Genomic DNA, 17228 nt, shown 5'->3' with positions numbered 1-17228 from the left:
AAAAAAAATTGAAGGAATCACACTACCTAATTTAAAGACTTATTACAAAACTATAGCAACCAAGACACAAACCCACACAAATATGGCCAAACGATCTTGCACAAAAGTGCAAAAGTAAGTCAATGATGAAAGGAAACTCTTCAACAAATGAGGTTGGCACAAGTAAACATCCACATGCAAAAAAAAGAATCTTATCCAAAAATTAACTTGAAATGGATAATAGCTCTAAATATAATATGTAAAACTTTTAGAATAAAACACAGAATTGACAATGTGATCAAATTAATATCACCAGTGACTAAGCCATGATGATAACATGACCTTCTGATATGATATGATAAAAAGGCATTTCACCTCTATGGTATTCTCTCCAAAAGTCATAACCCACGTGTAACCATAAAATAATTTTTCTTACTTTAAAAAGTTTTTAAAAAGACACACACCCAAATTGAAGGAGATTCTACAAAATACCTGACTAGTACCCCTCAAAAGCTCAAAGTGATGAAAAATGAGGAAAGACAAATTTTCACAAAACGGAGACTAAAGAAACTAAGGAGATATAACTACATGCAATGAGGTATCCCAGATTAGATCTTGGAACAGAAAATGGATGTTAGTGGAAAAACTAGTTAAATAAAGTTTAACTAATAATAATGTACCACTGTTGGTTTCTCAGTTTGTTTGTTTGTTTTTCTTTTTCAGTACGCAGGCCTCTCACTGTTGTGGCCTTTCCCGTTGCGGAGCAACAGGCTCCAGACGCGCAGGCTCAGCAGCCATGGCTCACGGGCGCAGCCGCTCCGCAGCATGTGGAATCTTCCCAGACCGGGGCACGAACCTGTGTCCCCTGCATCGGCAGGTGGACTCTCAACCATTGCGCCACCGGGGAAGCCCGGTTTCTCAGTTTTGACACACATACCATGGTAACATAAACTGTTAACAGTAGGGAAAACTGGGTGAACGGTATCCCGGGACAGTCCGTACTATCTTTATAACTTTTCATAAATCTAAAATAAGTCAAAAAATTTTTTAAGTTTATATATTTTTATCAAATAGAAGAAAGGCTTTGTGACCTTGTGCAAGTGTTCTCAGACATGGCACTAAAGCATGATCCATAAAGTAAAAATCTGATAAACTGAACTTCATCAAATTTAAAATTTTTATTCTGGAAAAGACACTAGTAAGAGAATGAAAAGATAAACTACTGTCCAGAGGAAATATGTGTATTCAGAATATATAAAGAACTCTCAAAACACAGCAGTAAGAAAACAACCCAATTAAAAAGTGGACAAAAGACTTGAACAGACACTTCACCATAGAGTATATACGATGGCAAATAAACACATGACAGATATTCAAAATTCAAATTAAAACTAGCATCAGATATCACAACATACCTATTAGAGTGGCTAAAACTAAAATAACTGACACCAAGTACTACTGCGGATATAGAGCAACTGAAACTCTCATACATTGTTGATGAGAATGCAAAATGGTACAGTCACTCTGGAACTCAGTTTGGCTGTTTCTTATAAAGTTAAATATACACTCACCATATGACTTAATCCCACCCTAGATATCTACCCAAGTAAACTGAAACTATATTTTCATATAAAAGATCTATACAAAAATATTTACAGCAGCTCTATTCATAAATGTCCAATCTTAGAAACAATCCTACTACCCCTCAACAGGTGAATGATTAAACTGTAGTATATCCTTAAAACAGAATACTACTCAGCAATAAAAAGGATAAAACTATTGATAAAAAATTACTTCAAAGGATCTCAAAAGCATTATGCTGAGTGAAAGAAGCCAGTCTCACATGATTACTCTTTGAGTCCATCTCTATGACACTCCTGAAAGGACAAAACTATAGTGATTCAGAACATATCAGTGACTGCCAGCATTATAACAGAGAAGAGGAGTTTGGGGGAGGTTACAGAACTGTTCTACATTCTGACTGTGGTAGCAATTTTAAAAAACCTATACATGGAGGTGATTTGAGAAGGTGGCGGAAGACTAAGACTCAGAGATCACCTTCCTCCCCACAGATACACCAGAAATACGTCTACACATGGAACTGCTCCTATAGAACACCCACTGAACGCTGGCAGAAGACCTCAGACCTCCCAAAAGGCAAGAAACTCCCCACGTACCTGGGTAGGGCAAAAGAAAAAAGAAAAAACAAATAGGGACGGGACCTGCACCAGTGGGAGGGAGCTGTGATGGAGGAAGGATTCGACACACTAGAAGCCCCTTTGCAGGCGGAGACTGCGGGTGGCGGAGGGGGAAGGCTTCGGAGCCACGGAGGAAAGCACAACAACAGGGGAGCAGGGGGCAAGGCGGAGAGATTCCCGCACAGAGGATCGGTGCCGACTGGCACTCACCAGGCCGAGAGGCTTGTCTGCTCCCCCGCCGGGGCAGGCGAGGCTGGGAGCTAAGGCTTGGGCTTCGGTCCGATCCCAGGGAGAGGATTGGGGTTGGCGGCGTGAACACAGCCTGAAGGGGGCTAGTGCGCCACGGTTAGCTGGGAGGGAGTCCGGGAAAAATTCTGGACCTGCTGAAGAGGCAAGAGACTTTTCCTTCCCTCTTTCTTTCCTGGTACGCGAGGAGACGGGATTAAGAGCGCTGCTTAAAGGAGCCCCAGAGACGGGCGCAAGCCACGGCTATCAGCGGGGACCCCAGAGACGGGCATGAGACGCTAAGGCTGCTGCTGCGGCCACCAAAGAAATCTGTGTGCAAGCACAGGCCACTGTCCACACCTCCCCTCCTGGGAGCCTGTGCAGCCTGCCACTGCCAGGGTCCAAAGATCCAGGGACAACTTGCCTGGGAGAACGCACGGTGCGCCGCAGGCTGGTGCAATTTCACGCTGGCTGCTCCCGCCGCAAGCTCACCCCACACACGTACCCCCTCCATCCCCCCCAGCCTGAGTGAGCCAGAGTCCGCGAATCAGCTGCTCCTTTAACCCCTTTTATTCTGAGCCGTGTGGATGAAAGGCTCTTGGTGCTCCAGCCAGGAGTCAATGCTGTGCCTCTGAGGTGGGAGAGCCAACTTCAGGACACTGGTCCACAAGAGACCACCCAGCTCCACGTATTTCAAATGGCGAACATCTCCCAGAGATCTCCATCTCAACACCAAGACCCAGCTTCACTCAATGACCAGCAAGCTACAGTGCTTGACACCCTATGCCAAACAACTAGCAAAACAGGAACACGGCACCATCCATTAGCAGAGAGGCTGCCTAAAATCATAACAAGGCCACAGACACCCCAAAACACACCACCAATCGTGGACCTGCCCACCAGAAAGACAAGATCCAGCCTCATCCACCAAACTACAGGCATAGTCACCGCCACCAGGAAGCCTACACAACCCACTGAACCAACCTTAGCCACTGGGGACAGACACCGAAAACAACAGGAACTATGAACCTGCAGCCTGTGAAAAAGAGACCTCAAACCCAGTAAGATAAGCAAAATGAGAAGACAGAAAAAAACACAGCAGACGAAGGAGCAAGGTAAAAACCCACCAGACCTAACAAATGAAGAGGAAATAGGCAGTCTACCTGAAAAAGAGTTAAGAATAATGATAGTAAAGATGATCCAAAATCTTGGAAATAGAATAGAGAAAATACAAGAAACATTTAACAAGGACCTAGAAGAACTAAAGAGGAAACAAGCAATGATGAACAACACAATAAATGAAATTAAAAATACTCTAAAAAGGGATCAATAGCAGAATAACTGAGGCAGAAGAACGCATAAGTGACCTGGAAGATAAAAGAGTGGAAATAACTACTGCAGAGGAGAATAAAGAATGAAAAGAACTGAGGACAGTCTCAGAGACCTCTGGGACAACATTAAACGCACCAACATTCGAATTATAGGGGTCCCAGAAGAAAAAGAAAAAAAGGAAGGGACTGAGAAAATATTTGAAGAGATTACAGTTGAAAACTTCCCTACTATGGAAAAGGAAATAATTAATCAAGCCCCGGAAGCACAGAGAGTCCCATACAGGATAAATCCAAGGAGAAACACGCCAAGAAACATATTAATCAAACTATGGAAAATTAAATACAAAGAAAACATATTAAAAGCAGCAAGGGAAAAACAACAAATAACACACAAGTGAATCCCCATAAGGTTAACAGCTGCCAGAAGAGACTGGCAGGACGTATTTAAAGTGATGAAGGAGAAAAACCTACAACCAAGATTACTCTACCCAGCAAGGATCTCATTCAGATTTGATGGAGAAATTAAAACCTTTACAGACAAACAAAGCTGAGAGAGTTCAGCACCACCAAACCAGCTTTACAACAAATGCTAAAGGAACTTCTCTAGGCAAGAAACACAAGAGAAAGAAAAGACCTACAATAACAAAGCCAAAACAATTAAGAAAATGGGAATAGAAACATACATATCGATAATTACCTTAAATGTGAATGGACTAAATGCTCCCACCAAAAGACACAGATTGGCTGAATGGACACAAAAACAAGACCCGTATATATGCTGTCTACAAGAAACCCACTTCAGACCTAGGGACACATACAGACTGAAAGTGAGGGGATGGAAAAAGATATTCCATGCAAATAGAAATCAAAAGAAAGCTGGAGTAGCAATTCTTATATCAGACAAAATAGACTTTAAAATAAGGCTATTACAAGACACAAAGAAGGACACTACAAAATGATCAAGGGATCGATCCAATAAGATATAACAATTGTAAATATTTATGCACCCAACATAGGAGCACCTCAATAAGTAAGGCAAATACTAACAGCCATAAAAGGGGAAATCGAGGGTAACACAATCATAGTAGGGGACTTTAACACACCACTTTCACCAAGGACAGATCATACAAAATGAAAATAAATAAGGAAACACAAGCTTAAAATGATACATTAAACAACATGGATTTAATTGATATTTATAGGACATTCCATCCAAAAACAACAGAATACACATTTTTCTCAAGTGCTCATGGAACATTCTCCAGGGTACATCATATCTTGGGCCACAAATCAAGCCTTGGTAAATTTAAGAAAATTGAAATTGTATCAAGTATCTTTTCCGACCACAATGCTATGAGACTAGATATCAATTACAGGAAAAGATCTGTAAAAAAATACAAACACATGAACGGTAAACAATACACTACTTAATAACCAACAGATCACTGAAGAAATCAAAGAGGAAATCAAAAAATACCTAGAAGCAAATGACAATGAAAACACGACGACCCAAGACCTATGGGATGCAGCAAAAGAGTTCTAGGAGGGAAGTTTAGACCAATACAATCCTACCTTAATAAACGGGAAACATCTCAAATAAACAACCTAACCTTGCACCTAAAGCAATTAGAGAAAGAAGAACAAAAAAAACCCAAACTTAGCAGAAGAAAGAAATCATAAAGATCAGATCAGAAATAAGTGAAAAAGAAATGAAGGAAACGACAGCAAAGATTAATAAAACTAAAAGCTGGTTCTTTGAGAAGATAAACAAAATTGATAAACCATTAGCCAGACTCATCAAGATAAAAAGGGAGAAGACTCAAATCAATAGAATTAGAAATGAAAAAGGAGAAGTAACAACTGACACTGCAGAAATACAAAGGATCATGAGAGATTACTACAAGCAACTCTATGCCAATAAAATGGACACCTGGAAGAAATGGACAAATTCTTAGAAATGCACAACCTGCTGAGACTGAACCAGGAAGAAACAGAAAATATGAACAGACCAATCACAAGCACTGAAATTGAAACTGTGATTAAAAATCTTCCAACAGGACCAGATGGCTTCACAGGCGAATTCTATCAAACATTTAGAGAAGAGCTAACACCTATCCTTCTCAAACTCTTCCAAAATATAGCAGAGGGAGGAACACTCCCAAATTCATTCTACGAGGTCACCATCACCTTGATACCAAAACAAAGAAAGAAAACTACAGGCCAATATCACTGATGAACATAGATGCAAAAATCAACAAAATTCTAGCAAACAGAATCCAACAGCACATTAAAAGGATCATACACCATGATCAAGTAGGGTTTATTCCAGGAATGCAAGGATTCTTCCATATATGCAAATCAATAATGTGATACACCATATTAACAAATTGAAGGAGAAAAACCATACGATCCTCTCAAATGATGCAGAGAAAGATTTTGACAAAATTCAACACCCATTTATGAAAAAAACCCTCCAGAAAGTAGGCATAGAGGGAACTTACCTCAACATAATACAGGCCATATATGACAAACCCACAGCCAACATCATTCTCAATGGTGAAAAACTGAAACCATTTCCACTAAGATCAAGAACAAGACAAGGTTGCCCACTCTCACCACTATTATTCAACATAGCTTGGGAAGTTTTAGCCACAGCAATCAGAGGAAAAAAAGAAATAAAAGGAATCCAAATTGGAAAAGAAGAACTAAAGCTGTCATTGTTTGCAGATGACCTGATACTCTAAATAGAGAATCCTAAGATGCTACCAGAAAACTACTAGAGCTAATCAATGAATTTGGTAAAGTAGCAGGATACAAAATTTGTGCACAGAGATCTCTGGCATTCCTATGCACTAATGATGAAACATCTGAAAGTGAAATTAAGAAAACACTCCCATTTACCACTGCAACAAGAAGAATAAAATATCTAGGAATAAACCTACCTAAAGAGACAAAAGACCTGTATGCAGAAAATTATAAGACACTGATGAAAGAAATTAAAGATGATACAAATAGATGGAGAGATATACCATGTTCTTGGATTGGAAGAATCAATGCTGTGAAAATGACTGTACTACCCAAAGCAATCCACAGATTCAATGCAATCCCTATCAAACTACCACTGGCATTTTTCACAGAACTAGAACAAAAAATTTCACAATCTGTATGGAAACACAAAAGACCCCGAAGAGCCAAAGCAATCTTGAGAACGAAAAATGGAGCTGGAGGAATCAGGCTCCCTGACTTCAGACTATACTACAAAGCTACAGTAATCAGGACAGTATGGTACTGGCACAAAACAGAAATATAAACCAATGGAACAGGACAGAAAGCCCAGAGATAAACCCACACACATATGGTCACCTTATCTTTGATAAAGGAGGCAAGAATATACAGTGGAGAAAAGACAGCCTCTTCAATAAGTGGTGCTGGGAAAACTGGACAGGTACACGTAGAAGTATGAAATTAGAACACTCCCTAACACCATACACAAAAATAAACTCAAAATGGATTAAAGAGCTAAATGTAAGGCCAGACACTATCAAACTCTTAGAGGAAAACATAGGCAGAACAATCTATGACATAAATCACAGCAAGAATCTTTTTGATCTACCTCCTAGAGAAATGGAAATATAAACAAAAATAAACAAATGGGACCTAATGAAACTTCAAAGCTTTTGCACAGCAAAGGAAAACATAAACAAGACCAAAAGACAACCCTCAGAATGGCAGAAAATATTTGCAAATGAAGCAACTGACAAAGGATTAATCTCCAAAATTTACAAGCAGCTCATGCAGCTCAGTAACAAAAAAACAAACAACCCAATCCAAAAATGGGCAGAAGACCTAAATAGACATTTCTCCAAAGAAGATATACAGATTGCCAACAAACACATGAAAGAATGCTCAACATCATTAATCAGTAGAGAAATGCAAATCAAAACTACAATGAGGTATCATCTCACACCGGTCAGAATGGCCATCATCAAAAAATCTAGAAACAATAAATGCTGGAGAGGGTGTGGAGAAAAGGGAACACTCTTGCACTGTTAGTGGGAACGTAAATTGATACAGTCACTATGGAGAACAGTATGGAGGTTCCTTAAAAAACTACAAATAGAACTACCATACGACCCAGAAATCCCACTACTGGGCATATACCCTGAGAAGACCATAATTCAAAAAGAGTCACGTGGGCTTCCCTGGTTGCGCAGCGGTTGAAAGTCCGCCTGCCGATGCAGGGGACGCAGGTCTGTGCCCCAGTCCAGGAGGATCCCACATGCCGCGGAGTGGCTGCGCCTGTGGGCCATGGCCGCTGAGCCTGCGTGTCCGGAGCCTGTGCTCCGTAACGAGAGAGGCCACAACAGTGAGAGGCCCGCGTACCACAAAAAAAAAAGAGTCATGTACCAAAATGTTCATTGCAGCTCTATTTACAACAGCCAGGACATGGAAGCAACCTAAGTGTCCATCGACATATGAATGGATAAAGAAGTTGTGGCACATATATACAATGGAATATTACTCAGCCATAAAAAAAAACGAATTGAGTTATTTGTAGTGAGGTGGATGGACCTAGAGTCTGTCATACAAAGTGAAGTAAGTCAGAAAGAGAAAAACAAATACCGTATGCTAACACATATATGTGGAATCTAAGAAAAAAAACAAAGGTCATGAAGAACCTAGGGGTAAGATGGGAATAAAGACACAGACCTACTAGAGAATGGACTTGAGGATATGGGGAGGGGGAAGGGTAAGCTGTGACAACCTGAGAGAGTGACATGGACATACATACACTACCAAACGTAAAATAGATAGCTAGTGGGAAGTAGCCACATAGCACGGGGAGATCAGCTCGGTGGTTTGTGACCACCGAGTGGGTGGGATAGGCAGGGTGGGAGGGAAGGAGACACAAGAGGGAAGAAATATGGGAACATATGTATATGTATAACTGATTCACTTTGTTATAAAGCAGAAACTAACACACCATTGTAAAGCAATTATACTCCAATAAAGATGTTAAGGGAAAAACAAAAAAAACCTATACATGTGTTAAAGTTCAGTGAACTGTTCACCAAAAACAAAAAAAGGTCAATTTACTTTATGCTAATTTTAAAAATAAAATGTATAAAAAGCAAATGGGAATATTAAAAAAAAACTACTGGGAGCTCCCTGGTGGCACTGTGGTTAAGAATCCACCTACCAGGGCTTCCCTGGTGGCACAGTGGTTGAGAGTCCGCCTGCCAATGCAGGGGACACAGGTTCGTGCCCCGGTCCGGGAAGATCCCACATGCCACGGAGCAGCTAGGCCCGTGAGCCATGGCCGCTGAGCCTGTGCGTCCGGAGCCTATGCCCCACAACGGGAGAGGCCACAAAAGTGAGAGGCCCACCCACCGCAAAAAAGAAAAAAAAAAAAAAAGAATCCACCTACCAATGCAGCGGACACAGGTTCAAGCCCTGGTCTAGGAAGATCCCACATGATGCGAAGCAACTAAGCCCATGCGCCACAACTACCAAGCCTGCGCTCTAGAGCCCGCAAGCCACAACTACTGAGCCCACACACCTATAGCCTGTGCTCTGCAACGAGAGGCCACCACAATTAGAAGCCTGTCCTCTGCAATAAAGAGTAGCCCCCGCTTGCTGCAACTAGAGAAAGGCCGCGTGCAGCAACAAAGATGCAACGCAGCCAAAAATAAATAAAACAAATAAATTTATTTAAAAAAAAACTACTAACAAGTGACTTTCGTTAATACATAAAGAAATCACTAACAAGTGATTTATTAATTTCATACATAGAAAGGTTTCATGTATTTATTCAATGAATATTTAACTATGGACTACTTGTCAAATACACTTTTTTGAAATATATATTAAAAAGCTGAACAGAAATTATATAACAGCAGTGAGATTTTGATATATGCACTATGTGTTATTATCTTATTAAATCCTCACAGTTAACTCTCAAAGGCACGTATTATTTATTATTCTTACTTTACCAATGCAGAAACCAAATCAGAGAAATTAAATAACTTGCCCAAAGTTGCTGAGATAATAAGTACTTGAGCTAGAAATTAAACATCAGTTTGTCTAATTCAGTGTCTGACCAAACAGTAGATGGTCAATTAATGCTGAATGAATGAATGCACATAAATGCATGCTCTATGATACAAGCTGCCTTCTGACATATTTTGTCATGTTAAATGTATGTATTCACATTTTAAAAGATAAAAGAATCTAGATGGATTAAATTAAATGGGTAATTTATTCATTAAATTCCTTTTGTAGTTAAGTTCACAGTTTTTAAAAGATCAGATTAAAATAACAGGACTATTTGTGAAACATTAACCAGTTTATTGCACTTGCAAATAGTTTTCTTCTTTTTAGTGCTACATAATCTACTTGATATAGTAATCACAATGGAATGAAGAAAAAAGAAACAAACACAGATACTGTCATTTTCCCTTTCCTTAGAAATTCTTTAATAAAAAAAATCAAAAGACCAACTCACACCAACAGAATAATTTAAAACCAGTATATAAATTTCCTTCAACTAGGTCTCCTTCCTTGACCATATACTCATACTTGGGCCATTTTGATGGTAGTATGTTTTAACACCAACCTCTCCAAAATAAAGAGATGCTGAGAATAATTGAAAAAAGATTAAAAGACCTTTAGAAAGTTTAACAGACGTAAGAAAGTTTTGATGTTATCACATAACTGTTTGAGATCAACATTTTATGTCAATTCAATTTTCAGCAATATATATTAAGTTTCCTATGATATTTAAGCGTTCTATGCTAGTCATCAGAGTTATAGTTAGGTACAAGCTAGATTATGACACATACTGTTCAGAAAGGATTTAACAGCAGGACTATGACTGCTATCCTCAGAAAGGCCTACTTCTAAGGCTGCCCGTTGGCTGGTACCTGGGAACCTGGATTTGTGGAGGGGTCTCACCATTTCCCCTAACTGATGAGTTATTGTGCCTAAACTGTTTGTACAAAGTGGTTTATACTGAACACCTGCTTTCCTTTTAGGAGTCTGAAATTTTGTTATGTAACAGTCAGAGGGTGCCTACGTGACCAGCCCCTAATTAAAAACCTGAGAGCTGAGGCTTTAACAAGCTTCTCCGGTAGAAAACGTTTCATATGTGTTGTCACAACTTGTTGCTAAAGGAACTGAATATGTCCTCTGTGACTCCATTAGGAAAGGACTCTTAAACACTTGCACTTCCTCCAAACTTTGCCTAAGGCACCTTTTCCCTTTGCTGATTTTGCTTTGCATGCTGTCACTCTAAAAAATCCTACATGCTGAGCCCAGCGGGAACTCCTAGAAAATCATCAAACCTGGAGTCAGTCATGGGGCCTTCCTGACATACATACTAAAAGTTATCTGAGTAAAATGTATACTTACCATCTTACCAGGCAATGTGCTCTGGGAGGAAAGTCATTATTCATACACAGCAAATCTTGCATAGATTGTGGAATAACATCTACAGAAATATTTGATAATTAAAAAGTGAGTATGTTCATTCTAAGGCAGAATTTTATCACATGATTTAAAGAAATCATTCTATGACATGTCTTGCTAGTCCATGTAGTTTTGCGACTGCTTAACGATTTGTATCTAAGGCTAACTGTAAGCTTTGGAGGAAGACCAGTGTCTCTCTTGCTCTCTCCCTTTTCTTTAAAAAAAAAAAAAAAAAAAAAAACCAGTCCATAAAAAAATATATATTGATATATATATCATTCCCATGTTTATATTTTCCATTCTTCCAAATCATGATTCAAACAATTTCTCATTCCTTACTAGAAAACCTTGTTTTATTTGTTCTTCTTAGCCTGCCCTTGTCTTTACTTTTCTTCAAAATTATACTTAGAAGTCTGTCAACTCTATACCACCTCCCATGGCTAGCCTTTGCTCACCCCTGGCCGTCTTAAATATTCTTGTAAAACCACTACGCAGCTTCTCCTTTATAACCCATATATCTGTAAGTACATGCATTACTATACATAATAAGATACTAACATCAATGATCATTACTTACACTCGTAAATGCATAATAAATTCAAAGCATAAAGAATAATGTTTATAAAAATATTTCCTGGAACCTCCCTGGAGGTCCAGTGGTTAGGACTCCGCACTTCCACTGTGGGGAGCGCAGGTTCGATCCCTGGTCGGGGAAGATCCCGCATGCCACGCTGTGCAGCCAAAAAAAAAAAACCAATTTCCTTTTGCTGTATAGTTATACTTGCTGAGCAAATTTGTATTTTGTTAATTTGAAAAAAAGAAAGTACAACACTAATGACTTGATGCTCTAATTAAAACAATAAGCAACTCCAATAAATAAAAGACCGGTGTTCAAATCTTCTGACCTCTGATAATCGTTTTAAACATGTATCTCCAAATTAACTGAGCTGATGGTTTGCTTGTAGCTTCTACCATTAGTTACAGCTTCAATCACGACCAAATTAAAACTGCCCAATACATATACACATGCAGCAATAATGCCTTAACTACCTTAAATCCATTCACCTTCTCTCATCATACCACAGTCTCCTTCATCTATTCATCTCAGAAACACTGATTCTAGGGGCTTCCCTGGTGGTGCAGTGGTTGAGAGTCCGCCTGCCGATGCAGGGGACACGGGTTCGTGTCCCGGTCCGGGAAGATCCCATATGCCGCAGAGCGGCTAGGCCTGTGAGCCATGGTCGCTAAGCCTGCGCGTCCGGAGCCTGTGCTCCGCAACGGGAGAGGCCACAACAGTGAGAGGCCCGCGTACCGCAAAAAAAAAAAAAAAAACTCTCTTAAAATGGATCTTTCTCTTAAAATGATTGATAATATAAAATCAAGTTGCCTTTGCAAGTTTGTAAATTATGCCTAGCAAATAAAATATATGCCTTTTTGGGGAAGAAACTAACTCTTAAAATTCTTTATTAAGCTGCAAATGATGTTTGCTAACTTGAATACTAATTGCAATGCTTATACAAGAGCCTGGTAAACATCAGTAATCATGAGATATGTACAGTATCTTATTAAATCCTCCCATTAACCCTCCAGGTAGTACTACTCCATTTTACAAATGAGATCAGTCAAATTTAGAAAGGTCAAGTAACTAGTAAGTGGAAAAACAGAATTTTAATCCACTTGATCTGACTCTGAAGTCTGGGGTATATCCAAAACATGACACTGACGAATCAATAACTTTTTTAAAATTCTTCAAAGCCCAGCTTAGTTACTTAATTCTCTATAACATCTTCTCTAATCTCTCTGGACTAAAAGTGATCTTTCCTATTCTGAACTCCAGTAAGACTTTGTGCTTTGGGATGGCACTTACCACTTTTTACCTCTTATTATTGTTACTTACTTATAGACCTTATCTCCCCTACTGGAATGTAAACTTTTTTCAGTTGAGCTTAGCAGAGTACCGAGCACATCTCAGGCATTCAATAAATATGTGCTGATTTAATTAATTTTAAAATAAATGATGCTGCAATTTTTCCTCTGCAAAGATCATACTCTATTTCAGATGTGAAACAACTCTGCATACGTAAAATATCTCCAGAGGATACTACTTAATTAAGAGAACTAAATTCATAATTCAAAATTATAATCACTCTTACAAGAGTTTAAAAATATGTAGTACAAACTTACCTTCTAATACTTCATCCTTTCCTTCTTTATCAGGGAATTCTTGTACAAGATAATGATGAGTGATTGAGAACTTGAAATCAGCAAATGAAATCTCATCTGATTTCTCTTCCCATGTGCCAGAAGTAAATATACCCTGTATTTAACAAAAAAAAAAAGGAAAAACATCTACTTTATGGTATTCAATAGTTACCATTAGGTTTATTAACCACAGATCTTTTTTCCCTTTTTCTGCCCATTAATCTAAAAGTTCGATCCTGTATTTATCCTCCCCATAGTAAAAGGAAAAGGAAAAATATGTAAGTGAATAAACAAAGAGGAAATTATTTTATAAACTATTTATCACAGTGTTCCTTTAGAAGAAAATTCCCCTAGAATATTAACTATCAAGTGACTTACAAAATTGTAATTTTCAAGTAATTTCTGTAAGATGAGTCTCTATATAAACTCATGAATATATAGTAAATCCCATGCCTCTTCACACACCAATAAAACCCCAACACCTTCTCTACCAACAGCAGAATCTGTGAGTAGCTTTTAACTGAAAATAGTTAAATTTCATAAATTTTAAAAATTATAAAAAAATACATGACAATAAAATATTATAAAGATCGCAAATCTAATAACATCACTACATGGTACACAGAATTACTGGATATCAGAAATTGCTTCAGAAAAAGAAAAGCAAATTTGTAAAATCAATTTAAGTCACATGAGATCTGTAGTACTTATTTGCTTAACAGGTTCTTCAAGCTTCTTTATCAACCTTTGGCATTCAAATATTTTCAATTAAACAGCAACTTCTTCATTGGAAAATATTTTAATTAAAAATTCCAAACAGCCCTCTTACTTACACAACATAACCATAAAAAAGGATTTTTGCCACAAGTCCTCTAGTCTCCCATAGCTATTCTCTCCACTGGAGAGATATTACAGATAGTCATTACAGCATAGCACCACCACTACAAGGCAGAAATACCAACTCAGCAACTTCCAAATACAGATAGCCCCAAACTAGACAGGAAAAATGTAAGGAATGATTCTCTGCATTACTGAATTTTTTTAAAGTGTTTTTCAGACTGTACCTAAGTTTTATGTGTTCCTGGCAAGGTATTTATAATTCTGAATCTTTTTATTAGGAGAATAATCACCATGTATGATACATATCAAAAACTATGCTTTTTATACACTGGGTTTCTTTAAAGTGAGGTTAACCTGTGTTAAGATACATATGGCCTGTACCAAAAGTCTCAAACTGCAGTAAGTAATAAATGATATACATAAGAGCTTGGTTTGCTAGGAAGAATGCCCACAATAAAGCAGTGAAAGCTAAAACTAAGGTGGGGGGGAGAAGTCCGGAAAGTGAGAGATAAGTCCCCTTTTCAAGCTTGCAGAAAACCTGAAATTTTTTTTTGCCATATTTTTAATTGAAATATAGTCAATTTACAATGTTATGCTAGTTTCTGATGTACAGCAAAGTGATTCAGTTATACAATCCATACTTTTTCATATTCTTTTCCTTTATGGTTTATTACAGAATATTGAATATAGTTCCTTGTGCTATACAATAGGACCTTGCTGTTTATCCATTCTATATATAACAGTTTACACATCTGCTAGTCCCAAACTCCCAGTCCTCCCCTCCCCCTTGGCAACCACAAGTCTGTTCTCTATATGTCTATGAGTCTGTTTCTGTTTCACAGGTAAGTTCATTTGTGTCATATTTTATTTTTCTTTTCTTTTTGCGGTACCCGGGCCTCTCAGTGTTGTGGCCTCTCCCGTTGTGGAGCACAGGCTCCGGACGCGCAGGCTCAGCGACCATGGCTCACGGGCCCAGCCGCTCCGCGGCATGTGGGACCTTCCCGGATGGGGGCACGAACCCGTGTCCCTTGCATTGGCAGGCAAATGCTCAACCACTGTGCCACCAGGGAAGCCCTGTGTCATATTTTAGATTCCACATATAAGTGATACCATATGGTATCTGTCTTTTTCTTTCTGACTTACTTCACTTAGTGTGATAAATCTCTAGGTCCATCCATGTTGCTGCAAATGGCATTATGAAATATTCCCCTAAAATGATACAAGAAACATTATCTGACCCTAATCCTGCATTCTAGGTACAACTGTCAACCTTACTGAACGGCTATCTCAAGGTGGATTTGGTTGTATTCAATATAGAGGGCATGCAGGTTCTGTATCCAAAACAAACTTTTTAAGATAATTTAGCTTAACTGAAAAACAACACTCCAATCTCCCTCCTTCAATTCCATTATGATACAGTCACTTGACACCAAATTCCAGTATGGTGTATATTTACTACTAGAACCAGAAAGGATAACTCTAGTTCAGAATTAATCTAGTAATTCATCAAAAATAACTTCTGATGGCCCTAATTAGACAATAAAAAGAATTAAGCACACAGACTAGAAAGAAAGCTGTCTGCATTCACAGATGGCATGATTATGTACATAACATATCCAAAGGAATCTACAAAGTACCAAAACTAACAGTTTATAAAGTTGTGGAATTCAAGGTCAGTATACAAAAATCATGTGAATTTTTATATACATATACTGAGCAAATGCTTGGGAAATTAATTTTTTTTAAATACCACTCTTATAACATCAAAAAAAATCAAATACCTAGGGAAAAGACTTAATGAAAGATGAGCAAGAACTCTACGTAAAATACCTCAAAGCATTACTAAAAGATATTAAAGACCTAAACAGAGATATTTCATGTACATGGACTGGAAAACACAACACCATTAAGATGTCGATTCTCCCAAATTGATCTATAACTTCAACACAATCCTAATCAAAATCCCAGCAGGCATTTTGTAAAAACTGCCAAGCTGATTCTAAAACTAACATGAAAATCCAAAGACCCTAGAATAGCTAAAATAATCTTTCATGAAAAGTATACTACCTGATTTTAAGATTTACTTTGCTACAGCAATTAAGACAGTACAGTACTGGCATAAGGACAAATAGATCAATGAAACATAACAGATAGTCCAGAAATATATTCACACTAATACTTCATTTTACAACAGAGGAGCCTCTACAATTCAGTAGGGAAAGGATGGTTTTTTCAACAAATGGTTCTGAAATAATTAGATATTCATATGGAAGAGAACACAGAATATCCTCACAACCTTAAAATAGGCAAAAACTCCTTTGACAAGACACAAAAGTCACTAACAATAAAATCAAAAACTGAGAAAATGAACTTCAGTAAAATAAACATGCTCATCAAAAGACACAATTAAGAAAATGACTAGGAAAGCCACAGACTAATGGAAAAACTCAAAATACATATATCTGACAAAAGACTCACAACCAGGATGTACGAGAATAATTTTTAAAACGAAACAATCCAATATTTTTTTAATGAGCAAAATACTTGAACAGACACTTAGCAAAAGAAGGTATGAATGACTAATAAATAGTTAACTGTGATGAATCACCAGATACTACTGAATTTCAGTAGTTGACAGCGAAACGCAAATTAAAACCACAATGAGATACCACTTCACACCCAGTAAGATGACTAAAAATAAAAATCTGACAATGCCAACTGTCAGAATGTAGAGCAACTTGAAATCTCACATACTGCTAAGAGTATACAATGGTACAACCCTGTACTTTAGAAAAGTTTGGCAGTTTCTAACACAACTGAACACAAGACCTAGCAATTCTGCTCCTAAGAATATACTCAAGAAAAATCAAAGCATATGTTCACCAAATTGTTCATAGCAGATTATTAATAAGAAAAAAAATGGAAACAATTTAAATATTTATCAATAGGAGAAAGGATAAACACACTGTGGTACAGTCATACGATC

The 17228-nt window shown here is 38.0% G+C and overlaps 1 protein-coding gene across 2 annotated transcripts in view; it reads right to left on the bottom strand.

Moving 5' to 3' along the window:
• Positions 1-17228, bottom strand: part of RAB3GAP1 (RAB3 GTPase activating protein catalytic subunit 1) — a 125230-nt gene that overhangs the window by 70290 nt on the left and 37712 nt on the right. For both annotated transcript variants that reach the window (XM_065880305.1, XM_065880304.1), the window contains exons 4-5: positions 13385-13517; positions 11144-11222 (exon numbers count right to left, since the gene is read on the bottom strand). In XM_065880305.1, coding sequence (XP_065736377.1) covers positions 11144-11222; positions 13385-13517 — 212 coding nt within the window. The remainder of the gene's footprint in view (positions 1-11143; positions 11223-13384; positions 13518-17228) is intronic.

Source organism: Phocoena phocoena, chromosome 7 (assembly GCF_963924675.1).
Source record: "Phocoena phocoena chromosome 7, mPhoPho1.1, whole genome shotgun sequence".
In the NCBI taxonomy this organism is placed as follows: Eukaryota; Metazoa; Chordata; class Mammalia; order Artiodactyla; family Phocoenidae; genus Phocoena; species Phocoena phocoena.
This window is presented reverse-complemented; position numbering and strand designations above follow the sequence as displayed.